This window comes from Fimicolochytrium jonesii, assembly GCF_025526975.1.
Source record: "Fimicolochytrium jonesii strain JEL569 chromosome Unknown EV422scaffold_17, whole genome shotgun sequence".
Lineage (NCBI taxonomy): Eukaryota > Fungi > Chytridiomycota > Chytridiomycetes > Spizellomycetales > Powellomycetaceae > Fimicolochytrium > Fimicolochytrium jonesii.
This window is the reverse complement of record NW_026515684.1, coordinates 480,504-506,421: the sequence shown is the minus strand read 5'-3', so window position 1 is coordinate 506,421 and position 25,918 is coordinate 480,504. Positions and strand designations below refer to the sequence as shown.

Genomic DNA, 25,918 nt, shown 5'->3' with positions numbered 1-25,918 from the left:
AGGGGCCCATTTCAAACCAGGCACGACTGGAGAACACGCCCACGCGTCCCTTCTTCGCTTTTGCAATGCCCCCCTCTTTCTCTCTGGGGTCGACCTTGATTTGACGACTGGGAACCGTTTCCTAGTTTGACACAGATTCGCGTGCAGCTCCCGTGGTCTCTGGAACGTGAAATCGCCTGGGAGTTTCCGGAAAGAATCTGCTTGCTAAAAGTGACTTGCGAACAGTACGTACAATACGCTACTTCCGCGATGGAATGAGCGAAATCCTATGCGGCTGCTTCGCTATATTCCTCTGCTATATTCCTCGTGAGGATTGGACGTATGATGAAGGTGGATCCGGTGGCATGGAAGAGCTCTGGATGCAGGAACCAGAGGAGTACAATGGTGGAGGAGTATTGGAGATTGTGGACACAGGTATCCCGGGGGACCGCCTCTATGATGCCACTGTTGAGATGTATAAAAACCGGGCATTGGATAGCGGAAAGTTCGATCATGTCCGCCTTGTCGCTTTGATTGACCACATCCATAACCACGAGCTGTTCTCGGAGCTGGACACCGAGTTGCAGAATTTCGTGATGTCAACCGGCTTCGGGGGCGTAACTTCGCTTATAGTCTTCTCGTCGGAGCTCAACCCTATTAGCCATCACTATCGGAAACAGTGGTCCATGTGCACCCACTATATACCTCTTCTGTCTTTGTCATGCATCAAGTGTACATAGTCATTGGCGGCACAACTTCAAAAGTGTCATAGCGTACTGTATATGTTTGGGTAGCCGGTGATAAGTGTTTGGGAACTATACACCATGTATCAAGCCCCTGGGAGTCTACACAACAATGAACATAGCAAATGCCCGGTCAAGTATGGCGTGCTCTGCGTGATGAACGTTGTCCTCTGGAGTCCACATGGGATGAAGAGGAGGTGTGCTCCCTAAGCTGCTTCTAGTTTCACGTTGAGTGAACTTATCAAAGGCGATAGACACAGCTTCCATACCCATCTCTTAGGCGTATTCGAGTGCGCTGGGAAGTTCCTGGGGAGTGCATGGGTTTGGATGGGTTAAAGAGGGTGGTCCCATATATTCAAGGGTTTCAGAAGTGGTATTTGGGCCCTCGAAAAGAAAAGGGGAGAAAGCTCAGTACATGTATAGTACATGTACATGGACAGAGCACAGCGTGCTGTTGGGACAAACTTCCGACATGGGACATGCCAAATTGACATGCCAAATTGACGGCATTTTCGCGCGCCTTGGCCTTTTTGACAGAGAACACGGAGCAGCTCATTTGTATGTCAGAACCCCGACGGCCGCTGTGCCCACATGCTTGCTGATATTCTGGAAGTGGGACCATTCATATTCTAGTGGGACAATATGGGACCCAGGTCAAATTGGGTTTCGGGTGTGGTCCGCCGGTGTTGACATGAATACCCAAAATGGCTTCAGTACCGCCGACTTCAGCTGCTCGATGGTATCCACGAAGTTGTTGAGCCCAGCACATCCTTTGGTATTTACAAAATAGATGTTGTTACAGGGTGAACTGAAAGGAGGGGCACACTGTAGTTGCTGAGGTTCGATATCCCGAATAACCTTGCGCGCTTATCTTGACCTTCTTCCTTTCCAGGAGTGCAAGGCTGCGACTTGATGGGAAAGTGACCGAATTCCTTTATTGTTGAGAGACTGCTGAAGCTGCGTCCGCTTGGGATTGGCATATCTGCGCTTGAAATGATGCGCTTTTCCTTGTGCCTTTTGACTGACTTTGGCTCGTCTCGCTCCGGCGGCCTCCCAAGCGGAAAGTTGAGACTGACTCCCAAAAACAATGAAAAGGAAGGTCCCATTCAGACCAGCTGGGCGTTGAGCCCATTCCGTTCCAAACTTTCAACGGAGGTCATCAATATGTCCATCTTTTCCTCACCCCAACATATTTCTGGTTGTCGACGGTATAGAGGTAAACGCCAGGGTGAGTATTCTTGTGCGTCACTTCTCGGAGGAGTGGTGTTGGGCACCATTCGGCAAGCCATCTGCGCTGGGAATCGTCAAGCATGCCAGGCAACATTAACCGTTCGGTCACAGCTGGCAGATTCCGCTTGAGCAGTCGGGCCACAGAAGGCTTGATGTCGGCATTTCCCTCCTGGACGTATCGGCGGAGGGCAAAAAGCGTGCGCAGAATCAGGTCAGATACGACCTCCGATGTTTGGGCTGGAATGTCCTCATCTTTTTGAACCCGTGGGGGGTGGGAGCTGAAGTTCGTTTGAGCTTCTTTGGCTATGAATGCTTCTGTTGCTTCTGACGCGAATATTTGTCAAGGAACTGAGCTGTGTATTGGGCCAGCTAGTTCTGTGATCAGGTCATAGAGCTTGTTGGGTGGCACCTCGGATAGGAGCGGCGAAGGACCTCGACGGCGACGCTGTTCATCTGTTCCATGAAATAAGCTATCGGATCCTCTGGGTATACCTTGCTTTCCGGCGATTGATGCTTCGCGCTGTGCTCTGCCTGAACGGTTGCCCAATCGGGCGGCAGCCAGTATTGGAGCAAAAAATGGCGTTCAGAGACGTCCTCTGACAGACCGGTTGAGCACGAACACGCAGGAACAGGAGTAAGGTAGAGAGGGGCAGCCAGGTGGTTGAAGATTCCGATGCAAGAGGTTTCAGCCGGATGTTGGGTCTGTGATCTGCGCGTGTTGGGCAGGATTTCGGTTTTCCGGTGCAGCCATGGTTCCTACAAGAGGGTAACGTAAGTGAAGGGCACTGCACCATGTACGGTTCAATTGACAAAGTCATGCACAAACCACTCAAGGGGGCGGGTAGGGTGGCCGCGGTCGTCCATGTCCAGGACGCAGTCTGTTCCCCACGTTCGATGGGTGCGGGGGGCTTCTGTTCTTCGCAACGTTTTTGGACGCGATGGCACCACTCCAATCTTGGCTTCCTCATAGTCCTCATGGCCCCGATGCCTAGTCTTGGGCGCGTCCATCTCGTCCAGAAGGTCTCCAAGCAGTGGCAAGCACTATTTCCTTTCCCCTCACGCTCAAACCCGAATTCACTTTCAGCGGTCCCGACTCTGCCCGTCGCCCGACTCCCACTGTCCCACAACAGCAACAAGCCCTTGTCATACGTTCGCTGCGCTTTTGTTCAACGTTGCACCCGATCACCAATTATTGCGGCAGACGAGAACTTCCATCGCGGAGCTCACCGACAAATTCATCGAAGTTTGGCGAACACAGATAAAAGGCAAGATGAGAATGATAGACCCCCTGCCCACGGCGGCCGCTCGTTCAGGGTGCCTCCTCGTTGAATTTCATCCAGGATAGCATCCCCCCACTTCGCTCTTCTGGTCGTCTCCGCACTCCCAAAAAATGCTCCCAATGTCACCCGGTGAAATCTACAAGATCGCCCTCTGGATCAAACACGGCGTCCACGCGCTGCCTGCCAACCGCGAGCAATGTGTTGTGCTTAGTGGGAGGGTTGATGAGTTTGTGAAGGCTCTGAAGCGGTTGGATGAGGGAGGGGTTTCGAGCAACCAGGTCGAGGCTGTTGAGAGGTGCGTGAGTGACAGCGAGCGATACGGAGCGACCAGGATGTCGTTCCATGCATCAGTAGCCAACCATCGCTCGCCTCTCATCCCCATTCTCTCTTCCATTCAGTCTCTTCAAGAAAATCCAACTCTACATCGAAAAACTCCAATCCCTAACCCTAATCGAGCGTTTCCTCCGCCACAACGAAATCGCACACCGCCTGGACGGTTTCAACTCCGACCTAACATTGCTCGCGACCGATCTCAACGTCGCCCTCGCCATCGACGACCGTCTCGACCGGCAGGCCCGCGAAGCCGACGCGGCTGACCTCAATGCAAAGCTGGAAACGCTGCTCGCTAACGACAACCTGTTACTGAACGCGTTGAATATCCGCACGAATGAGATCAGGGAGGCGTTGGAGGCCTTGGCGCGGAAGATGGAGCAATTGGGGAGTAACCATGCAGGAGGCGAAGCAACGGAAGCCAAATTCGCGCGCGCGGCCTACACGACCCTCCTCCGCGTCTCTGGCTCACAGGACACGCCCGTCGAAGAATGGCGGATGACGCATTTCGATATCGAAAAGGGCGAGGTGATTGCGCGCGGCGGGTTCAGCACGGTTTATAAAGGGGTGATGGACGGGCATACGGATGTGGCGATTAAGGAACTGGTAGATGGGGATGTGGACCGGGGGAAGTTTGAGCATGAAGTGCGGGTGTGGTATTCGTTAAGGCATCCGAATATTTTGCCGATTCTGGGGGCAGGCGTTAGTTCGAAGCAGCCGTTCATGGTGTGTCCGTATATGCCGAACGGGACTTTGCGGCAATGTAAGTCTCGGCCTTGAACCAACTTACCTGCATTTCGACTACGTCTCATTTTCTAGCGGCACACCCAGACATAAAAACCCACCCGCAGTCCTCCCTCCGCCTCCTCTACGAAGCCGCCCAAGCCATCACCTTCATGCACAAAAAGGGGATCGTGCACGGAGACCTCAAATCCGACAACATGCTCGTTGACGGCGCGGGCCACGTGCAGCTCACCGATTTCGGATTCGCGGCCATCCGCGCCCACTCGAATTCCAAGAGTTATAAATCATACCAGGACGGGCCGGGAACGATGCGGTGGGCGGCGCCGGAACGATTGCAGGGTGGGAAGCTCACGACCGCTAGTGACGTGTACTCCTTCGGCATGGTGGTGTGGGAGACAATGAGCGGTGGGGAGGTGCCGTGGGAGCATGTGGTGGATAACGCCGCGTTTAGAGCGCTGGTGCTTGATGGCAAGAGGCCGGAGCGGCCGCGCGGGAGTGATAGTGGTGTGTGGGCGCTTGCGGAGCGGATGTGGCAGGCGGAGCCGGGGTGCAGGCCGGGGATGGCGGAGGTGACGGTTGCGTTGGGACAGGCGGTGGGGAGAGGGGCGGAACGGACTGGGATGGCGCTGCAAGGGGGAAAACTGGCGGCGTCGGATTCGGGGTACGCTGGATCGGCGGGGCTAGCCTCGAGCGACGCGACCACGAAGGACGACGGAACGGCCGACATCCCGGTCTCGGTATCGGTCTCGGTACCAGAAGAATCCCACGAACTCGCCAACCGCAGCCCAGCCACGCAGCCCCTACGCATTCCCGCCCCGTCAACAACCACCACCCCCTCCCCACCTATCCAAAAAATGTGCAATACCTGCTGGGGCACCGGCACCGTAACCTCCTGCTACACACGCGGCCTGCTCGGTCTTGCCCTCCTCCCCTGCCGGCACGGGCCGGACGGCACCATGAACAACGGCCTGCTGGTTTGGATCGCCGCGCTGCCGGTTGCCGCGGGGATGCTGGTGTTGGCGCCTGTGCTTGTTGTGGGGAGGGTGCTGGTTAATGGTGGGGGGAATGTTTGTGTGCATTGTTCGGGGACCGCGGTGTGTCCCAGAGTTGGGGGGTGTGGGGAGTGTAAGGGGCCGGTGGAGAATGTTAGAAAAGGGTGAGGGTGGGCAAGGTTCTGTTACGGCGTAGTGTTTCTTTTTTGATGTAGATGGTTTTTGTAGGACGCAGACATAGGACAGCTGGGCTTCCTTTAGTTTTTGATAGGATCTCACGATGATATCATCTATACATGGAGATGGTTCTCAATCAACCAGGTCCTGTCTGTCTCCCCCGTTGCTCAGCAATCACATCCGTCCACCCACAATACCCAAAACACCATCGAGCCTCCCCAACAACTCAATACACGAAATCCGTAAGCCCGTTGGTATCAACATCATAGATCCACAGCCCGCCATCGGCGCCCCCGAACGCGACCGTTTTCTCCTTATAGCTGATAGCGGCGGAGTAGACGGTCGCGGGGAGGTTGACGACCATCCCGACCGGCTGTATAAATCAACAAGATGGGTTGATATGAGTCTCCGTGTCTCGAGATCAACGTCAGCGGGAAGAAAAACAACGAAACTCACCCTCTTCAGCGCCAAACTAAACAACTTAACCTGATTCATCATACCCCCCGCCGCAAGCACATACTTCCCACTCTTGCTAAAACTAGCCGAATACAAGAACGACCCGGGTACCGCCTCCCCGGGAGTTTCCGGTAACGTCCACGCCAACGTCTCCACCACCCTGCCTTCGTCGAACGACCATAGCTGCAGGGGGGAGTCCTTGCGGTATGATCCGGTGAGGAGAAGATCGGAATTGGGAAGGAGGTCGAGTGCGTCGCCGCAAATATGCGGGCCGTAGATACTCCGGATGGATTTTTGCGAGCGGGTGTCCCAGATTTGGATCGTGTTGTCCCAGCCGCCGCTGTAGAGGATGTGTGGAGAAGTGGGGTGGAATTTGACGGTGAAGATGCGGTTGGAGTGGCCGGCGGTTTCGGGGATGGCGCCGCCGGTGCTGTTGGAACTTGTGAGCCTCTCGCAGATGTGCCTTCCCCCGACTTGTTCCCAACATACCCGGTATTCATCTTAACGACCTCCTTCATCTGCACACCATCATACACCCTAACATTACAATCACTCCCACCCGTCGCAAACTTCGTGCCGGCGTTGTTGTACACCACACACTGGGTCTGATGATCGCCCTCGTCGATGGTCGAGATGATCTGGTTGGAGGTCGTGTGCCAGTGGATGATGTGGCCGGATGCATCTAGTAATGGAGTTAGTGTTTGTAATGAGGGTTTGAGGTGTGAGGAAGATTGGCCGTACATGCAGCGGCCAGGACGTTTTTGTTTTTGTATGCGTTGCTGTCGGGACGGAAGGCGAGGGATGTGCAGGGAAGGTAGGTGTCCAGTGTTGTTGGGGTTAGGAGGTTGAGTGGCTCGCCCGTTTGGGTTGAGATGATCTGGAGACGGAACTTCACTGAGCATTGACGATACTAGCTGCAGACATCGTATCTTTATGCTTACCAGTATCTTGGAGTCCCCTAGGCCCGATGCAATATACTCGTCGTTTAGCGAGAATTTCACGCTGTATACCTCCGATGATGCCCTGCAAGACGATTCGAAATCAGTCCCGCTTCACCCATGCATTCCAATATCAGGGTTTGCATCCAAGCCCCATTCTGCCCATCTCAATAGCTCCAAATGCTCAATTCCCTCACATCCATTTAGACCCTCACCCTGATCAAAAAACGCACTTGAGAGGAATTCCTGGCCGCGGCGCCAATTGGCCCGTCGCAGACGAGTCGCGCTGGCTGACCAGGTTGCCTAGAAGAAGAAACCATCAACACAAGATCTCCTCCTAAAAGCTCTCTGAAAATCAGGGCATACTTAATGAGGACAGCTTCGGTTTCTTCAATTTGGCTGCCTCGCCTGCCAGCCTGTCCCGGGACATTTCACGCGAGAGGGCCGTGGGCAGCAGGCTGGATGCTGCGCCTAGGGAGCTTGTGCTTCCGAAGAGATGTGATTGCGTTTTCAATGACATTTTTCGGGCCTGGTGTTCTGTGTTTTCGGCGTTTTCGCTTTGGGAGATGGACCGACTTCACTCCTTCTCTGCCAGATCAAGAGGGTGATTGCCGGCCGAATGGGGAAGGAGGGACTCACGCGTTCGAACGCTTCTGAATGTTACGTAAGCAGAGGGATTAACTGCTCAGTCACGTGCGTTAGATTTAAACATGAGCCCTCCGAGAGACTCGGTCGCAAGCCAACGACGAGAAAGCTCCCAGCCATCTTTTGCCCCAAAGTCGCGGCAATGGCAGCAACCCTACCACAACGTATGTGCCTAAGCGCAATGGCAGCAAGGATATCGCCCGCTACGGCTGTGACAAGCCTGCCAAGATGCGCCGCCTCCCTTGGTCTGCGGAGCTTTCACGGCAGATCGCCAGCACAAGGTGAGTTTCCTAATGACTTTTGCAGCAGGCGAACTAACCGCCGCACCAATGCTAAAGCGCTCATTCCCCGTGAAGCTCGCCCAATAGCGTCTCGAACGGCACCTGTTATTGGCGCACTATCCCGAATTGTACCATCGCCCCTTCAACAAAAAGCACCATTCTCAACAGAGTCCACCCCCTCAGAATCAGCAGTGGCTACGCCAGCTGCCCCAGAGCCAGTAGCCTCAAAATCGTTAGCGCCCGAACCCAGAAGCGAAAACTACAGCAGAAACACCAGCGGTCCGCGCCCTTACCGCCGAAAAGGCGGCCCACCCCGTGACAAAGACAACGACTTCAAAAGAGGACCCCCGCTTATGAAACGAGTGCTGCACGTTCGTAACGTCGCCCGCGTCAACTCTGGTGGAAAAGTGCGGTCCGTCTCTGCTCTCGTCGTGGTGGGGAATGGCCAGGGGGCGGCGGGATATGGCGAGGGCAGGGCTGTTGATGCTGCCGCGGCGGTGCAGAAAGCGACGAGGTCGGCCGAGAAGAACATGACGACCTTTTCGAGGTTCAATAACCGGACGATCTTCTCAAACATCGATTTCAATTGGAAGTCGGTGCAGTTACATTTGAGGAGTGCGCCTCCAGGTGCGTTTCCATTTTACCATTGAACAACCACTCATAACTATCTCCCATGAGCGTATGGTCTAACTCATTCGTGATTCCCCTAGGTTACGGAATTGTCGCAAACAACCACATCCACGAGATCTGCCGTTGCATCGGCATCTCCGATCTGGGCGCCAAAGTCTACGGCTCGCGCAACCCCATGAACGTGATCAAAGCCACCTTTGCGGCGCTCGCGCAACAGAGGCGGCCGGAGGATATTGCCTTGGCGAGGGGGAAGAAGGTTATGGATGTTGAGCTGGCGTATTATGGGCATAATGCGGAGAATACGAGGGATACGGCTAAGCCGGAGCGATGAGGGTGGCGAAGCTGGATGGTTGTATATGCGCTGAGGGAGGCCGAAAGGTCCTTTTATTAGAGCTTGTAGATATCGCCTATGGGCAGTTCGCAATAGACGGTGTTCGGTCTGGTCGTTTACGTGCTCCGTGAAGAGTGTATTCATGCACCCAAAAGCACGAGGATCGCGCCGGGTCTCGATGACGGAGGCGAACGAAACGACAATAAACTACGACATAATCCACCCATCACTATAATAGTGGCAGGGGAAATGGAAAAAAAAAACTGGAAAGTGGATGACCGTGTGCAATGACCTGTATATGTACCGCATGCGATTGTGTTCATTATGAATCTGTGACATAAACATCGTCAAATGCTCTCGAATCGCACTGCTGCTATATGTGTAGTCGTCCAGAAAAAGTTGGTCCCTCAGTCCTAACGGGGACGATCCCCGTCAGATGGTGTGCGCGGGACAGATTGGCGTGCGCGAGATGATGCGAGGTGTACATATGTAAACATGTCGGGACACGCTGCGCTGCAACCGGTCGTCATTTGTATGAGCGACCATGCTAGCCGGGATAAGGGAATGGCCGAGACATGCCCCCGGCAAGAACGGGCGCAGCATCGCAGTCCGAAATGCCATCGTTTGTAAGGGCGCTTGTGCGGTCCAGCCGAGCACCGTCCCATTCGCAACCTCGCCATCTCTTCCATGTCCGCCGGTCGCTCAGGAATGCTTCTCTCAGCCGTCGCCGTGAGACCGGGTACTCTCATGCATAGGCCGTGATGAAGAGGCGGTCTGAAGTGGTGTGGTGTGGTTTGACGTGATCAGGTCTGGATCGAGGTGCGTGACCCACTTCGGGGCCGTCCGCGTGCCTCCGATGCGTCGCAGCGACCGCGCGGAGACCTGAAAGACATCGCCGTCATGTTTGGGCGTGAACAGGGTGGCTACAGCGGGGGTGATGCGCGTGGGAGCAGACGATTGGGGACATATCCTCGCACTTCACGTATGAGTCGCCGCAATCCTCAACCGTCGGATATAACGCATATATACACCATCCGGCGGCGCAGACGGCGGCGGGCGTGGCATGTACTGCCCATCCGGTCTCATGGGCGGTCCCAAAGTCGGGGCCTCCTCCTTTCCTTCACACCCCAACCCCTGCATCAATGGTATTATCTGATCCATAGTGTCTGCGTCGGCCTTCGGGCCCGGGTGGGGGAGGAGGGCGGCATGGCGGTCTTCTAGAACTGTCGAGACCCGTGTGTACGGCTCTGCGGGCGTTGAGGCGAGGTACCGGCCATAGGAGAGAGGTGGGCGGGTGGTTCGTTGTCGTGTACGTGGGTATGGCTGTGGGATGTCCGGGGATGTTGAGGGATGCGGTGATGAGTGATGGGATGCGGATGCTGAGGGTATCCGGGTTTGGGTCTCGTGTTGGGTAAGTGCGGGCTTTGCAACGTCGGCGTCGTTGGCGTGGGACTCCACCTGAAGAGCAAGAGGCGATGGCTGGTTCGGAAGCCGGCGGTCGGTATCCACTGATGTGGGTTGCGACGCACTTTCCACCTCCCCGCCGTCGTTGAGCAGTCCATCCCGTTCGAAGGGCAGTAGCGGGCTACCAGTGCGCTCCATCGGCCCATCCGCACTTGCAGACATCGCCACAGCCCCGTCTCCATCCCCACTACCCACCTCCCATCGCTCCTCCTCATCACCCACCCCATCCCCCGCCTCCCCAATCCCCTCCAACAACGCGTCAACCCGCCCGTAATCAATCCTACTCTCATACCCCAACCCACTCAAATAGTCCCACAACACCCTCACAGCCCTCGGCACACCCTCCAGCACATTTTCCTCCCCCTCCTCCATCTCCCCCGCATGATGCCGCCTCTTACACGCCTCAACCTCCTCCGCGCGCAACCGGCTCCACGGTAAACCCCCCTTCAGACAATCGATGACGGTGTAGAGCAGTGACCACAAGTCGTCGACGGGGCCGAGATCGAGGCCGGAGTGGGCGCGGAGGGAGGCGTAGCGGGAGGTGCCGCGGAACCCGATGCCGGCGCGGGCAGGTTTGAGCGTCCCGGCATGGGAGTGCCGGCGGGCCATGCCAAAGTCGATCAGGAGGATGCCGGTGGATGCGAGGGTGTCTTCGACGGCATGGGTGTGACTGGTCAGAAGCGACGTGTCGAACCCGGCGGTGCAGAAATTGGCCGGCTTGACGTCCCGGTGGCAGATCCCCATGCCGTGCAGGACCCGCAGCGCCGCGAGCATCTTGGTGGCGAGGTGCGCCGTCACTTTGGCGGAGAACCGATGGCCGGGCGTGCGTTTCTTCACCTCCGCTAAACTAAAGCGCGTCGTGTCAGGACCTTGGTGAATTCTCCCATGCGCGTTCAAGTGATATAACCCCCTCACCTCGGCCCCAGTAACCCCATCACCAAAAACGAATACGTGACCTCCGTCTCACCATCGCCCTCATCACAACCCCCAGGAAGCGTAAACTTCCCATGCCCAACCATCTCCGGAAACGCCGCCACCTCCCTCTGCTTCCGCACACGCTCGTGGTACTGCCGCAGGAGAGAGATTTCAACTTTGAGGGGTGAGCGGGAGGGTTTGGGTTTTTCCACCTGTATGGCGTGGATCTGAATCAGGTGGGGGAACAGGCGATGGGGTATTGTATTGAGAAACGATACCGCACCTTCATGGCGTAGCTGCGATGGCTGTAAATGTCTACGACTCGGTAAACGTCGCCAAAACCGCCCGATGCAATGCTGTCCACCTACACCAAAACGATTAGCAAAATCTGATGTACGGAGACCCCGAGGGAAAAAATGCATTACATAACCCCGCGCAGAACGTACAATCTTCCACCGCTTCGCCACCGTACACCCCCGCAGATCCCTCCCTGTCCGTGGGACCTTCATGATTTGTTCGGGGTTGAACCTATCAACAGGTGTCGCCGCTTTCTGAAGCACAGTAGGCCGCAGACGCTTCGTCAGGGAAGGTTTGGAACGACGGGGCCGGGGATAGCTGCTGCTGCTTGGTTTTTGTGCTGTCGAGTGCGGGGGGGTCAGGGAACCGTTCATTGTTTGTTTGCTGTGTTGGTGGGGCGAGGCGAGGGCTTCTCAAAATCACAGGAAGTAGTAATATAAAGCTGATGGCGGACCCTAAAGGTTGATAGAGGTTATAGTCTATGGCCCCATCCTCGACGCAACCCAGAGTTTCCGAAAAAAAAAGGCAGGGAATGAAAACTCTGGACGCAACAGAAACCTCATGGCAGCTTTTGTAGAGTCGTCGCCAGCTCCTTATAGATCCGCCCTGCAAAGCAAGTGGCCATGAACTCCTGCAAATGCCACAATTTAGCGTGCCTCCTGGGTGGGAGGGGTCCAGGGAGAAGGGGGTAATTGACAGGAGGAATCGGACGCGTGGGGGCCGTGACTCGCGCGTTGACAGTCACAACGCGCCAGCAGGGCTCCCGTTACTCCCGACTTTCGTACTGTACCTGCACATACATACACAGATGATGAGGGATGCCACGCCCTCACACAATACAAGCCTAATAGCGATAACGAAGGCTACGAACACGAAGAGTATCTATCACTGCCCACCTCCTATCTAACCGACCTCCCATCCTACGTCTACGATCCCATCATCACCGCTTCCTCCGAGTAGCAGCAAACTTCGAAAACGTAATGCCCTCGTCCTCATCCGACCCCCCCTCAGCCTCACCCATCACACGACCCCTTGCCGACGCCGACGAAAAACCTCCAGATGTTCCGAATTCATCGTCGTCATCGCTGTCTAGGACTGTATGTCGGCGGGAACTGCTTGACAGCGGGGCTCTGCGTTTGGTTGAGGATAATGTTGATGCGGATGCTTTTAAAGGGGTTGAAGACCCGGAAATCGGTAGGTTTGCAACGTAGCTGGGGTCGTCTTCATCGTCGTCATCGTCGGAGAGTACAGGCCGCGCAGCCGGTGTTTTTCTCCTCGTTCCCACATCCTCATCCGCGCTATCCTCAATAACAATGTGTTCCTCGCTGGGCTTCCGTTTACCAGTCACGGCGAGTGTCCGGGTAGGTCGCTGCACGCGTCGAACGGGGCCTGAAGTGAATTCCGGATCGTCTTCCTGTCCAGTCCCAGCAGACGACGGTCGCTTTCCATTCGCTCGGAGAGAAGACGACGCGGCTGGTTGGGACACCCGCGGCGCCCACTCGGAACTCTTTCCATTCCCTGTATTCTTTCTTGCCCCGACGACCCGCGAATCGTCTTTATTTGGGTCGACTACCGCGATATACGCTCTAGGCTGTCCAGCGCCACCGGCTCCGCCCTGTTGATTCAACCCCGCTCGGGCTCCATGCTGCACTTTCCGAAACCGCTTGAAATTCGGGCCTGCATTCGTCGTTGTTCGCCCGTTGGCAGTATCGACTCCGCGCCCTTTCTGGACGATGAGCGGGACCACGTTGACGACTACTAGTTTTGTCAGTTTGTCCATTTGGCTTGGGTCGGAGGTGACTTTTGCTTTGAGTTGTGGTTGTGAAAGTTCGAACGGTGAGGCTGTGACGGTGGGTTGCGGCGGTGCTGGCTCGTCGTTTGCGGCGAGTTTTGCCCGCTTCGAGCGCCGTGGTGGGCTTTCGGGTATGCCCTCTTCCTGTGCGATTGCCGCGGTATGCTCAGGCGTAGCTCTGGATGCGGAGGCGGCTTGTGGTGTCGCCGCAACCCCTCGCGGCCTTTTCCGCCCGGTTCCCGCCCCTTCCACCCCCTCCATACGGTCACCATCATCATCCACATGCTGGGGCTGAGACTGCGACTGAACACGTATCCCCAACTTCTCAGCCAAACTGACAGTAGACTGCGGCCGTAGCCGCCCTTTCGTCTTTCCAGAGCCGCTGATTTCTGATTTCACTGGCTGTGCAGGGATAGCGAGATTTGTCGAAGAGGGAGGTGGGGCTGGCAGGTCATCGTCCATCAGCACGTCTAGGAAGTCGTCAAAGTCCCGTCCTTTGGATGGTACTACGGCGGGTTGCTGTATATCAAAGGATCAGGCTTTGCGTACGGCCAGTACCTTTCTACAGTTGCACGTTCGTACCTGTGATTCATCTTTTACCGGTAACAGCGACGATCCACCTGCATTTTGATGGACATCCGCATTGTGCTCACCACCTCCTCCGAAACCCGTCTCAGGAGGAGGTGGATTCGATGAAGTCTGCGCCAATTGCCTCGCGGTAGTCCGCGAAGCCTCTACCATGTCATCGGGACGAGTGAGAGCGTCACAGTATTGCGCATCGACGTATATCACCGATCTCGCTACATCGTCCTGTTGTAGGGTGCGAAGGTTCAGGCTGCAGAAATTTAAATGTCAATGGAGCTCCGGCTGCCCAATGACACGATGCGTTCGAAATGCTTACTCTTCGAGGACAGACTGTACGTTAGCCCAACCGTCGTCCGGAGAGTCAAACGGTTGAATGACGCAGGGATGGCGACAGTTCCCCAGTTTCGTTTTCAGTTGAGATGTTTCACGCGGGTTTGACGGGAATGAGATTTGAGAGATAGTTCCTCCGACTGCCGTGACGATCTTCCCCATAACTGACATCTGTATTGTAAAGGTCAGTGGACTGGGAGATTCTTTCCCACAAAAACCCGATGGAAAAGGTCACCTCGTTGTCACTGAACACGAAGAAGTCGTAGCCAGAAAGCAGATTTGCACGAGCCGGATTCGCTTCAAAGGCGGCAGGGGTGACTTGGATCACCTCTTCCATTATCGGTGGCAAAAACCTTATGTTCCAACCAATCCCCGTCAGTAGCCGAACGACAAAACCGGTCCAGGGGATCCTCTCTTACCTATTGGGATCCGGCATAACAAACCGTGCCGGGTCTACATTCGCAAACTCCTTCACCCAATCCTCCGTCACAACATACCGGCGATTCGCGATCGCCAGGACAACTTTCATCGTCACGCGTAACGCGGCCATCACTAGGTGCGTCGCATCTGGCGTCCATTCCTTCACGATCCTGAAATCTGGGATCTCATGAACTTTCTGCAATGACCGGCAGCCGTCTGCGAGACCAACTCACCAAATTGCCGAGCAGTTGCATGCAGCTCGTTGCGTTGCTTAGTGCGTAGCTTTCCCGATGTGCACAGCACCACCGGTACATACGTTAACCTGTTTCGATGTGGGTTAGTGATTGAACCCCATTGACGTGCCAACTAATGTCAGCAAATACCGAAATGCGGAGTTATCGTGTCCAAAGGCGACAATTTCACCATCCTTCAACTCCTGGCTGCCCGGTATCCTCTGCAGCGATCCCGTTCCCACATACGTGCCGAACTTGGAATTCTGGTCCGTGGCCGTGACTTTACACCTTGCAGCCAGGTCGCCAATCTGCTCGATGGGTATAGCCTCTGCTACGGTTATGGTTGCGTGTTTTCGACTGACTGCCTTGTCCGTCGCAAGCGTGATGTCTGCATCTTTACGGCCAACTGTGTATGTTTTGCCGGGTTGCAGCCACATGGAAAAGTCTGGAGAGATGGTAAAGTGAGTCCTTGAGCGCTGCACACATACGTGGTAGCAGAGCAAGGCCCTTTCCGCCTTCCATGTCTGTACCTTTCAAACCGTCTGTGTCCCCTACCAGGACCCACATGCTGCCAATGGGCGGGGACGCTGTGCGCTTGCAAGCCGGAGCAGTGGAGGCCAAAACCGCGGAATACGCTGCGGCTCTTGCAGTGTAATGCCAGAATATCTCCAAGCCGCCCCTAGTCCCAAGTGTAAAATCCAAAAAGCTATGCGTCCGGAGTATCTTCTGTCCGCCCGTCTGTACTGGGTATCTGACTGGGTATGTGCTGGCTGATGGGCTGATGGGCGCGGCGGGGTGGTTGTTTAACTGAGCACTTTCATTTGTCCAATCGGAAGGACCTTTGCCCTCGCTCGGAATTCTTCGCTCTACAAGGCCGCTCTTAAACCCTTCCCGTGCACCAACGTACTCATCTCCGTCAGTCGCGGCTTCTTACGCTCTGGTACTCTGCCCGCATTGCCATCGCTGCTCCCAATACTGCACAACCGCCGTGTCAGGCGCAACGAGATCTCCCCTTGCAACTACCTTGCCAACCGTCCGGCGGGGCAATGTGACCCAAATGTGACCTGCTTGATCAAACGTATGCGCACAAATGTGGCCGTCCAACTGCTTTCCCGCACTACTACACCACATGGCACTTGCCGTTTGAAGAACCATACCGCCGCAAGCCTTGGTGCTTGTCATGTCAAGGGTGGATTCCTTTACCGCGGCACCGCAAAGATATGGGAGGCTGGAGAAGTCTTGCCACCGCTCGAATCCATCACCGATCCGGCCACCAGAACATTTTTGGAGGCAATGGTTCGCCAGCAGGCACGAGATCTGAAAAAGTTCGACGCGCCGGGAGAGGCGCTTATTCCCGAACACATACTGGTTATCGCCACAGAGATCCTTCAGTGGAGCGCGGGCAAACAGCCAATGCATTTTCCTCCGCAACGCACCCTTCAAACTCCGGAAGGCCGGCGCGAAGAGGCGTTTCGGCAGCTCCAGACTCAGCTATGCAATCGTCGTCACGAGGGCCACGATAAGAACAATAGCTTCTGGCGTACCTGTGCAAATCATATTTCACAGGGAAGGACCAGTTTTCTTCACCATCGGCGCGCTCATAGACCTGGCATCCAGGTTACTTCTCTTTCGGCAGCGTGACTTGGCTGGCCTGGCCCAGGATGAGCTGCGTTACGCGTGGAGAGGCAGAGAGATCCAGTCTGGGCGGGAAGGCCAGCGAAGGCAAAATGGACGGGGGGGTAACGAGAAGGACGAGGACGGGGGTGAGCATGAGGATGAGGATGAGGACGAGAGTGAGGATGAGGACCAGGAAGATGACATTGGAGGCGGAGGCGATAGAGGCGATGATCGTGATGATGGCAACTCATTCCATGGCGATACATACTTGTCATCCCTCTCACCTCGGGTTCCTATTTCTCAGATGCTGGTGATAGAGCTGCTGCTGCTGCTGGTGACGGAGACGACCACGGCGACAATCCAACCGACAATCAAACCAGTCGGCTCTGATATGAAGACTCGCGCGGGGAGTGCTAGGGGTACCGCAACTACTACTGCTTCTGTTACGGCAACTACAATGTGTATGGTCTCGACAACGACGGCTACTGTGTTGACGCAAGTGGGGCCTGCTGTCGCTACGTCGAATGCAGGCCTTCATATGGCTACAAGAAACACCAAGAAGGGTGCTAAGAAGGACACGAAGGAGAGGGACCTCCCTGATAGGCCAATCCCAGACATTTTGACAGCAAAAAGGCTCGACACGGATAGCTTCCCTAGGACGTTACCCCACCCATTGGACCACAGGACTTTTAAGGACGAGAAGGACAGAACCATCGACGTCTTGTACATATATGATGTGAACCGCATTATACGGATCTCACTGAGCTTGTCCAGATCCTCAAGGTTTGCATCGTTGCGAATCCTTAAGCCCTCTTGCTAAGCCCGCAAGAGTCCTTTTTACAATTCCAGTCAAAGTCTGCTGGATCCCGGCTGACCTCTTCAAACCTGTGAGCAAAATGCTGCGACGCCAGATTGCTCTTCATCTACACTCTTACTCCTTTCACAGCACAAGCATCCCGTCCGAACACTTAAGCCCGACGACAAAGCGAGACGATTGACAGCACATGACTCACGGGATGCTACGCGCTGTCGAATTTCTTGCATTTGCACCCGCTCGTCCTTGCCCCCCCCCCCTTTCTCCCTTCCTCAACGGCCTTCCAACTCTCGCACGTTGTTCTCCCCCCATTCGTGACATAATTCCAGAACCCGCGTCACAGTTGCCTCTGTTTTCCACCTCTCCACGAAGTCCAAGTCCCCGAGGCAAAGTTTGCATCCCAGCAGCCAGAAACCTGCACGTTGCTCGTCTTTTCGAAAGCTTCATTCCAATCTTCCCCACCTGAGGTAGAACTTAGCAAGTAGTTAACTCGGTTCCAGGCTGAGCATGCCACAATGCCTGATGAAAAGAAAAAGGTTGGTCATGCTGAACTTCCCAAAAGCTTAATCCCCAATCTGATATCGCTTTGTTTTCTGCAGGCCCCTGTAAAAAAAGCTGCTGCATACAGCAAGCTAGAAGACGGCGCAATAATTATGGGGAAATTAATGGGCAGAGGATGGCCTGAAATCTCCAACAACCTAGCCAAAGGCTTTGGCACCGATCGCACGCCCGCGGCAATTGGAGTCCATTGGCATCAAGTCATTCTGCGTGAATACCCTGAGGTGGCTTCCAGATGTGGGGCATCTCCCCCGGTCAAGCAGGAAAGCAAACAGACAACAAAGAAACCACGTAAAACTGGGAAGAGTGCCAAAGGCAAGAAAGATGTACCAACAGAAACTGGCAGGAATAACTCAGAAGCATTCAATAGTCATGTGGACATGGACACACAAGGTTCCCGATTAACTGGTGAAAGCCAAAATGAGGCCCCACCTCTCAAGGAAGAGATGCACCAGGGGGCCGCTCATGAAACAGACGCAACAACCATCGGTATGATATGGATATACATGGCTGGTTGTAGGGAGAACCACTGCTGACAAACTCGCGCTTCAAGATTCCCGAAATGGTCCTTCTGAGGACACGCACAACGACAACATCAACGTCCACGAATCAGACCACCATCCTGCCGAACCCATGAATGGCGAGCAGCACATCGCAACACCGTTCCAAGTGCAAGCGGTCGATCCCGCTCCACACATCAACAATCACGGGAAGCGCGTCAGCCCGGCGAATACAGCACCGATCCGCCACAGCAAGCGCCAAGCAGCCATAGCAGGCAATCAGCGACGGCTTGATAACCTGAAGCGCTTTGACGAGGCTGCTTTGCTTGTTGACGATTCGTCTGAGTATGATGGGTGATGGCGTTCAACACCGTCATCATGGCCCAATGCGAAAACATTCATAGTTGCGTCGTGTACATAGTCGAGGGGAGCTTTGAGCCCTCCGACCAAAGTAGCCGTTGCGAGGGGTAGCGTAAATTCGTTCATAGTCTGGGGGGCAAAAGGTAAAAGGGTCCTCGTTTTTCTCTGTAAAGCTCTTTTCGGTGGGAGTCCATTTGATACGCCACAACAGCGACCGGATGCAAACGTCTCGAGCATCTTATGCATGGCAGATAGCATTTCAATTGTGTATTTGCGTATTTGCGTATTTATGTATTGCATGATTACTTTGATCATTACCCAGTTCATTACTTTGAGGAACCAGACACTAAACGCACGGACACGGCCGACACAGGTGTGGGCGGTGCAGGAACAGGAACGGCCGCCGGCGCAGATGCAGACGTCGACAATACCATGGAAAGGCTGTGGCGCACTTGCGACTCGAGCAACGGCGAGCAGTTGAGCGAGCAACAGCACGTCATCAAGTGCACGAAGTGTCTTGTGAACGGGTATGTCGTGATCGACCGCAATGTGCGTCAGCACCTTGGATCTCTTCGTGCGAGGGAACGAGATGTCGGCCACCGTGCACAACCAGGGTTTATCGGGCAACGTCGGGAAGTGGGCGGCTTAGAAAAGGTCGATCAAAACCTGCGTTGTGTGCGATTATGCAATCGCTGCTGGACCACATATGTTCGAGCATGGCCTGTGTTCCGGGCACGGCCGCCTGCGCGAGCATAGCCTGCGTAATGCCGTTGATGTGCTCGGCTTGGTTTACCCCTTCTCTGGGGATGATGAACTGTAGGCTCGTGAGGATCGTTCGTGTCGACGTGCAGAACGAGGCCACTGCGACTTCGATGAGGTGAGATGTTGAGAAGCTCAAACCGATTGTCTCAGTGTCGTCGACGAGGAGGCGCATTGTCGATGATGGTGTTGATGTTGATGGCGTTGTTCGTGCTGTCGGTGGTGGTGTCGTATGTTGGTGTTGCTGTATCCTTGCCCCACCGGCGTGTCAAATGGTAGCGCATGCTTCGCAATTAGACCGCTCTCCATATGGGGTGGGGGTAAGCGCATCGCTCGAATGTGTCATTGGGGGGTTCCTTTTCTCCATCATTTTACGGACACCTCCACAGAAAAGCACGTTGTATGTGGTTTCACCGCCGTTGCGAAAGTCTGGATCCAACCCATCGAGTCGCTTCCACAACCCAACGCTTTATTCTGTAAAACGAAAGTACCACACTCGCGCTCATCGTTCTCGAAAAGCAACAATGAACGGATCCGAGGAACAAAAGCTCAAGCATGATAAGCCGGTATGTGGTGCAGAGGTCCTCGTCATCGATAACCGGGTTTTGCTCAAAGACCTAACCAAGGAAAGGAGAAGGGCGGATGGACAGAATACGAAGGGGGTCCGATATTGGTATTACGCCACATGGGCAAAGGCTGGCAAGAGATCACCGACTTGTTGAACCAGGTGTACCACACGGACCGCACGCCGAATGCTGTTCGAAAGCATGCGGAGAAAGTCAAAGTCGCTGGCCACTAGTGCTAGCACAAATGAAGCGACCGAAAGCCAGCCGATCTCGTTCTCCTCTTGTAAATAGCTTTCTAAATCCCTTCTGTAATTAGTCAAAAAATAGTTCATCGCAGAAGGGTTTTGTGAATATAATCGGCGTAATGTTTCTTGACTAGGCTGTTCTCCATGTTGGTAGTGTGGCAATGACCGTACTTGACAGTAGGATGCCAAAACGGAGGTTACGACGGGCGTTGGAATTGACGGCATTTGGGCTAATACTATGTCGCGGCTGGCCGGCCCCCCGTCACCACCCCCAACGGCGGTCTTCCCCACGAGTTCACTGATGTACTGTACTTGAACGTCATGAGTCAACGGGGGGGGGCCTCTTAGGCTTCATGTTCGGGATGCATCGAATTGAAAGCTCCCAGGCGGGGTTGTTTTATCCAAAGAACTATCCCAAGTCCACTCATCCACCTCGAAGCAACACACCCTCTCCTGCTCCCAACCCATAAAGTCTCTTCCGCATTCATAGGCTTTGTTTTATCCAGAGAACTAACCCAGGTCCACTCATCCACCTCGAAGCAACAATGAACGGGTCTGAAGAGCAAAAGCCCAAGCATGAAAGACCGGTGTGTGCATATATGCCTGTTCCCGGGTTAATCACCGGTCAACGGCCTAACCCATCACCCCGAAAAACTGCTGCATAGATTCCTTGGACCCCTCATGAAGAGGGCTCCATAGTCTTCGGGCGAAAACTGGATAAAAGCTGGCAAGAAATCGCCGACGTGCTGAACGAGATATATCATACCGGGCGTTCCGCCACTGCTGTTCGCCTCCATTTCAAAAAGATCGAAATCGGCCAGAAGCACTGATGGAGCAGTCAATCCTTTGTATCAAGTCTAATGGTGGTGAACCGAAAGAGGAAGATGGTGGGAAATGTGTTCTCCCTCGTATGGGCACCACATCAATAAGTATCTCTCTGTATCAAAAACCACGCGGGAGGGAGTTTACCGCATTGGGCACGGCGTAGGCTAGAACAGCTCCTTTTCGCCCGTTCCTACTCTGCTGCCCTGGGCAAAGGTGAAAAAATTCGAAGTATGTATGTAGCTGTGCTCAATAATTACGTTTTACGACTGTACTATTGTCCGAATATTCGAATACAAAACCTCAACTGTATGTGCCCTCATATCAACAAGTTGGGGGGTAGAGGCAAAACAAAACATAAACGTACACAAGAAGAAGGAAAATAATGTCACAGACACATCGCTCGGACGGTCATCGCTCACAATGAACATGCGGTGACTGGAGGCGATGATGTGGAAAGAGAACGCAAATAATGTATAGTCGAATGTCGGGACTACTCCGGATGTATGGTGATTGGATGCTTAGCTATTGCGGTCGGCGTCAGCCTTTAGAAAGCGGTTGCGGCTGCAGTGGCGGTGGCGGAGATGTTGGAGAGGATTGTTGTAAGGACGTCACCTATTGCGAGACCGTGAATCAGGAAACATGCACAAAAAGATAGTTTCGATGAGAGCGGTATGAAGTCTTACCTAATTGAGAAGCGACGGCACCCAATGGAGCCGCAGTAGGCGTGGGAGTTGGGGCAGAGACATCTCCGGCGGAGGGTGTCTCTGACACGACAGCGACGGCGGACGGAGACACGGCCTCGATGGCGCTCGTCTCGGCAGCCGCGACGGTGCTGAAACCTTGTTCAACAGCGGAAATGATTGCTGAAGTTTGAGCAGCTTCCGCAGAGGCCACGAGCGTGCTGACGATCTGAGCCACGGGAGATGCCGTTGCTGCAGCGGATGGAGCGATAACAATAGGTGTGACGGAAATCTCCGCAATGGCGCTGGTCGCGGCAGCAGCGATGGTGCTTCGGATGCCCTCAGCCTCAGACACGATGGCGGTGGTTTGGGCAGCTTCATCGATGGTGCGGGCGACTGCAACGGTGGTAGGTCGGGGTTGGACAGGACTGGCACTTGGTCCACTTGCTGCAGTAGGCGAAGCAACAACGGCGGCTGTGCTGGCCACTGCCTCGGCGACCGAGGCGATGGAAGTCTCGGCGGCTCCTGCAATGTCAGCGATCGTGCTAGCGACTTCAGCTGCGGTGGTTCCGATGTTGACGATGGGGCTGGCTTCGGGTGCACCGGTTTCGACGGCTGCAGCAGCGGTGCTCAATACCGACTCGATGGCGGAGATAGCTGAGGTTTCAACCGCTCCGGCGGCTCCGGCGACAGTGCTGACAATGGCTGCGGGTGTGGTCTCGACGCTGACGATGGGCACTCCAGGAGCGAGGGTCGCAGCTCGAGTGATCTCAGCTTCAGCGGTGGTTTGGATAGCATCGATCGCTTCTGCGGCCGTAGTTTGGATAGCATCGATTGCTTCTGCGGCCGTGGTTAAGATATCGCCCGCTGCATCGACATTCTCGGTGGTAGCAGTAGGCTCGGCTTGGCCAGCCTCGGACGAGGTGTCGACAGCTTGGACGGACTCGGTAAAGGCTTGGCCGCGGCAAGACAACCTACATTGGTCGGCTGATACGAAGGGTGGAGATTAGGAAATGTTGTAGTAGAGTGGGAATGCTCGAGAACAATGACAATATACCATAGATATTCCTAAACTCAAGGCAGCTCTCGGTGTCAGTAGTGCCGCTGTCTTGGCCATCAGACGTGCACGAATCGGTGATTTGTTCGTATGCATTGTCACAGTTGTCCAGGCAGTCCAAGATGGCTTCCGAGAGGACGTCTGGGGTAGGCGACGGCTCCGCTGCAGAAGTAGCAGTCACCTCGGGGTTGATGATCGTAGTCGGTTCGTTGACGATGACGGTGGTCTCCTGGACAGCGATGATAGTGGTGCGAGCAGGAATGAACTCCGTGGTAGCGGGTTCAACCACGGTGGTGCCTTCCGGGATGATCACGGTGGTGACGCCATCCACGACGACGGTAGTTGCTTCGGGTACAAAGACGGTTGTGCGGGCCGGGATGATTTCGGTGGTGCCCGGCTCAACGACCTCGGTCGCTTCGGGCGATACGATCGTGGTGGCGCCTCCGACGATGAAGGTGGTCTCTTCAGGGACAGCGGCGGTGGTCTCCTCAGAGCTGATGACGGTTGTAGCCGGTTCCTCGATGACGGTAGTTTCTTCGCCCGGAATGATGACCGTGGTGGCTCCACCGATGACGACAGTGGTAGCCTCCGGTGCGCGGGTAGCCTCTTCGCCGGAGGTCGTGGTGGGAGATCCGGGGATGACGACAACACCTCCAGCGGAAGTAGTGGCCGCGCTGAGGTCGGTAGTGAAGTCGAGTTGGGTACGCGTGGCATCTGGAGTGGGCGTGACGACAGTGCTGAAGGTGAGCAATGTGGTCTCATCGTCGGTAGCAGTTGGCTCAAGAGTAATGACAATACCGAAGGTAGTAGGAACGGCACTGGCCTCAGTGAGCTCTCCTCCGCGCACGATTTCAGAAGTGAGGAAGACTTTCTCGGTGGTGCCACTGACGAAGATGTCAGTTGTGCCGATGATAACCTTGGTAGTCTCGAGAGGCGCAGCCTCGGTGGTGGTTGTCGCTTCAATGGTTGTAGCCTCGCCGCCGGGAATGGTGGTGGTCTCAGGTGCACCGAAAATGGTTGTCTCTTCAATGGCCGTTGTGGCTCCGGGAACGACGATGATCGTGTCGCCGGGGGTAACGACGGTAGTGCCGGGAGCAACCACAGAGGTTTCTTCAGGAGTCACGATGGTTGTAGCGCCTGGAATGAAAACTGTGGTAGAAGCTTCGGGAACGACGGTATCCTCGGGACCGGTGAAGGTAGTTGTGCCTTCGATAATGATCGTGGTTTCTTCCGGAGCAACGACCGTGGTGACACCCTCGATGATGGTAGTAGCCTCAGGCGCGATAATCGTGGTCTCACCAGCGATGACCTCAGTAGTGCCTGGCTCAACGATGGAGGTTTCCTCGGGCGTGACGATAGTAGTGGTGCCTTGAACAATGAAGGTCGTGGCTTGAGGTTGCGCAGGCTCAGCGGCGGTGGTTTCCTCAGCAGGAACGACAACGGTGGTCTCCGCGACGATGAAGGTAGTCTCCTCGGGTGTGAACACTGTGGTACGAGCCGGTACGATCTCGGTGGTTCCGGGCTCAACGACTTGAGTTTCGGCTGGCACGACAATGGTGGTAACTCCGCCGACGACGAAGGTAGTCGCCTCTGGCGCGATGAGGGTCGTTTCGGCTGGGATGATGATTGTAGTAGCGGGCTCGACAACGGCAGTGGTCTCTTCACCAGGCACGATGACGGTTGAGCCGTCGACGATGATAGTGGTTGCCGCGGGAGCAGGTGCCGCCGTGGTCTCTTGAGCTGCGGTGGCAATGGTGGTACCGTCAACGATGATGATGGTTTCAGCCGGGGCAACAATGGTGGTTTCTTCAGCGGGAACGATGATGGTGGTGCCATCCACGAAGAGTGTAGTACCAGCCGGCACAGGAGCAGCCGTGGTCTCGATGGGTGTAACAGCGGTGGACCCAGATACGACGGGTGTGGTTTCGGCGGGGACAGCAGCGGTGGTACGCGCAGGGTTGACGATACTTGTGGTGCCAGCAACAATGACGGTGGTGGGCTTGGGAGCAGCAGATGATGGCACAACGGCAGCGGTAGTGGATTGACGTACAGGAGTTGGCAGTGCCACTGCGCGACTGGTGCTGGTAGCCGGTGTCAAGCCAGCGACGACGGCCGAGGTAAGCACGGGGTTGTTGGTGTTACAGTTGGACTTGCAGATCCGGTCGAACTGGTCGCGGTACCGTGCACAGTTTCTGTCGTTGGGTCGAAGCTTGCAGATTGCGTTGGTGCGCTTGTAAGCAGTGGCACAGTTCTCGAGACAGCGTATTCTGACAGTACGTCCTCCGACTTGTCGACGCTCGAATGCTCGGGGCGCTAAAGTGGCCAGAGACGCCCATGTCGACGCGGGACTTGTAGAAGTTGTCGTCGATTCCTCGATGTCCCAGAATTCGGTCCAATTGTCTTCAATGAGCGAAGCAGGATCTGTGAAACAGGGAAGAGAAAATGCACAATGAATGAGACTGATGTGGTCCGAGAGCCACGACGAACCATCCACCAAAGCACCCCAAATGTTTGGTCAAATCACCTGCTTTCTGCGCAGGAACAGCAGCGACGTTCGACGCCAAAAGCGCCGCCGCCAAAATCGCGAGCGAGTACTGCATATTGTGTGAGTCTGTCGTATACCACGTCAAATGACGGTTGTTCTAGACTGATTCGGAAGTGAAGACGATGCGCTGTCCGTATTTGTTTGACGTAAGGGCCAGTCGCGATCAAGATGAACGCAGTCAAAAGCCAGGACAGATGAGCTGGGCGAGAAGTGGGATTGAAAACAAAAGTTGCAAGCGGGCGAACGGATCTGGTCGCCTTTTATACGCTCTACGAACTGGCAGCTCTGGCGTGCAAGCTCTCTGCACTTCCTCCCGAGCCGGGCCTTCCGCCAAGAGCGCAAAGACGGGATGGGATTGCGACGTTCTCGGGCATCTGGTTGGTGCAGGCGCGCGACGCCGGGTTAAAGGCTAATTGTAATGGTCATGAAAGGTTAGGCTCACCGTGGGCTGGCCATCATACGAAGGTCCCGATTTTTCGCCCCCGAAAACCGAGCGACACCAGTCAAAAGTGTCGGTTTTTTTCGTTCTCCTGGCGCGTACTGCCGGTTGGAAGTTGGAGCGGCCAGGGCAAAAGTGTCGTTCATGCTTTCCCGCCTCGA

General features: G+C 55.1%; 9 protein-coding genes across 9 annotated transcripts; 6 read left to right on the top strand and 3 right to left on the bottom strand.

The window, feature by feature from the left end:
* Positions 1-39: 39 nt before the first annotated feature.
* On the top strand, positions 40-1,063 carry EV422DRAFT_534879 (uncharacterized protein). The gene has a single exon (XM_053070701.1). It carries the CDS (start codon positions 255-257, stop codon positions 717-719), a length of 465 nt encoding a protein of 154 aa, XP_052924352.1. The 5' UTR covers positions 40-254; the 3' UTR covers positions 720-1,063.
* Positions 1,064-3,351: 2,288 nt separating this feature from the next.
* Positions 3,352-5,466, top strand: EV422DRAFT_568906 (kinase-like domain-containing protein; the record flags this gene model as incomplete). Its single annotated transcript, XM_053072700.1, has 3 exons — positions 3,352-3,527; positions 3,631-4,325; positions 4,394-5,466. The coding sequence occupies 3 exons, from the start codon at positions 3,352-3,354 to the stop codon at positions 5,464-5,466; spliced, it is 1,944 nt and encodes a 647-aa protein (XP_052924351.1).
* A 117-nt stretch (positions 5,467-5,583) lies between these two features.
* On the bottom strand, positions 5,584-7,473 carry EV422DRAFT_114182 (WD40-repeat-containing domain protein). Its single transcript, XM_053064626.1, has 7 exons — positions 7,236-7,473; positions 7,103-7,172; positions 6,873-6,954; positions 6,673-6,808; positions 6,421-6,613; positions 5,932-6,361; positions 5,584-5,848 (listed from the first exon to the last, which is right to left on the bottom strand). Exons 1-7 carry the CDS (start codon positions 7,387-7,389, stop codon positions 5,702-5,704), a joined length of 1,212 nt encoding a protein of 403 aa, XP_052924350.1. The 5' UTR covers positions 7,390-7,473; the 3' UTR covers positions 5,584-5,701.
* Positions 7,474-8,148: 675 nt separating this feature from the next.
* Positions 8,149-8,756, top strand: EV422DRAFT_507521 (ribosomal protein S5, C-terminal domain-containing protein; the record flags this gene model as incomplete). Its single annotated transcript, XM_053068666.1, has 2 exons — positions 8,149-8,422; positions 8,506-8,756. The coding sequence occupies 2 exons, from the start codon at positions 8,149-8,151 to the stop codon at positions 8,754-8,756; spliced, it is 525 nt and encodes a 174-aa protein (XP_052924349.1).
* A 717-nt stretch (positions 8,757-9,473) lies between these two features.
* On the bottom strand, positions 9,474-11,806 carry EV422DRAFT_568903 (kinase-like domain-containing protein; the record flags this gene model as incomplete). The annotated part of the gene is made up of 5 exons (XM_053072699.1): positions 9,474-9,679; positions 9,788-11,067; positions 11,136-11,347; positions 11,419-11,499; positions 11,582-11,806. 5 exons carry the CDS (start codon positions 11,804-11,806, stop codon positions 9,474-9,476), a joined length of 2,004 nt encoding a protein of 667 aa, XP_052924348.1.
* Positions 11,807-12,372: 566 nt separating this feature from the next.
* On the bottom strand, positions 12,373-15,314 carry EV422DRAFT_568902 (uncharacterized protein; the record flags this gene model as incomplete). The annotated part of the gene is made up of 8 exons (XM_053072698.1): positions 12,373-13,743; positions 13,807-14,059; positions 14,126-14,310; positions 14,375-14,492; positions 14,559-14,736; positions 14,793-14,881; positions 14,943-15,237; positions 15,281-15,314. 8 exons carry the CDS (start codon positions 15,312-15,314, stop codon positions 12,373-12,375), a joined length of 2,523 nt encoding a protein of 840 aa, XP_052924347.1.
* Positions 15,315-15,872: 558 nt separating this feature from the next.
* Positions 15,873-16,799, top strand: EV422DRAFT_568901 (uncharacterized protein; the record flags this gene model as incomplete). The annotated part of the gene is made up of 3 exons (XM_053072697.1): positions 15,873-16,332; positions 16,397-16,642; positions 16,714-16,799. The coding sequence occupies 3 exons, from the start codon at positions 15,873-15,875 to the stop codon at positions 16,797-16,799; spliced, it is 792 nt and encodes a 263-aa protein (XP_052924346.1).
* A 714-nt stretch (positions 16,800-17,513) lies between these two features.
* EV422DRAFT_114118 (uncharacterized protein) lies at positions 17,514-18,894 on the top strand. Its single transcript, XM_053064625.1, has 3 exons — positions 17,514-17,759; positions 17,823-18,270; positions 18,335-18,894. Exons 1-3 carry the CDS (start codon positions 17,739-17,741, stop codon positions 18,637-18,639), a joined length of 774 nt encoding a protein of 257 aa, XP_052924345.1. The 5' UTR covers positions 17,514-17,738; the 3' UTR covers positions 18,640-18,894.
* A 641-nt stretch (positions 18,895-19,535) lies between these two features.
* Positions 19,536-20,305, top strand: EV422DRAFT_114041 (uncharacterized protein). The gene has a single exon (XM_053064624.1). It carries the CDS (start codon positions 19,673-19,675, stop codon positions 20,120-20,122), a length of 450 nt encoding a protein of 149 aa, XP_052924344.1. The 5' UTR covers positions 19,536-19,672; the 3' UTR covers positions 20,123-20,305.
* The last annotated feature ends 5,613 nt before the right edge of the window (positions 20,306-25,918 follow it).

Bases quoted from the DNA above. Each gene is read 5' to 3' on its own strand.
- EV422DRAFT_534879 (XM_053070701.1), top strand. From the start codon at position 255: ATGAGCGAAATCCTATGCGGCTGCTTCGCTATATTCCTCTGCTATATT.
- EV422DRAFT_114118 (XM_053064625.1), top strand. From the start codon at position 17,739: ATGCCTGATGAAAAGAAAAAG. The intron at 17,760-17,822 runs GTTGGTCATGCT...TGTTTTCTGCAG, and splicing joins TGCCTGATGAAAAGAAAAAG to GCCCCTGTAAAAAAAGCTGC. The intron at 18,271-18,334 runs GTATGATATGGA...TCGCGCTTCAAG, and splicing joins AACAGACGCAACAACCATCG to ATTCCCGAAATGGTCCTTCT.
- EV422DRAFT_114182 (XM_053064626.1), bottom strand. From the start codon at position 7,389: ATGTCATTGAAAACGCAATCACATCTCTTCGGAAGCACAAGCTCCCTA. The intron at 7,173-7,235 runs GTATGCCCTGAT...TTCTTCTTCTAG, and splicing joins ACCGAAGCTGTCCTCATTAA to GCAACCTGGTCAGCCAGCGC. The intron at 5,849-5,931 runs GTGAGTTTCGTT...TGATTTATACAG, and splicing joins TTAGTTTGGCGCTGAAGAGG to CCGGTCGGGATGGTCGTCAA.
- EV422DRAFT_114041 (XM_053064624.1), top strand. From the start codon at position 19,673: ATGGTAGCGCATGCTTCGCAATTAGACCGCTCTCCATATGGGGTGGGG.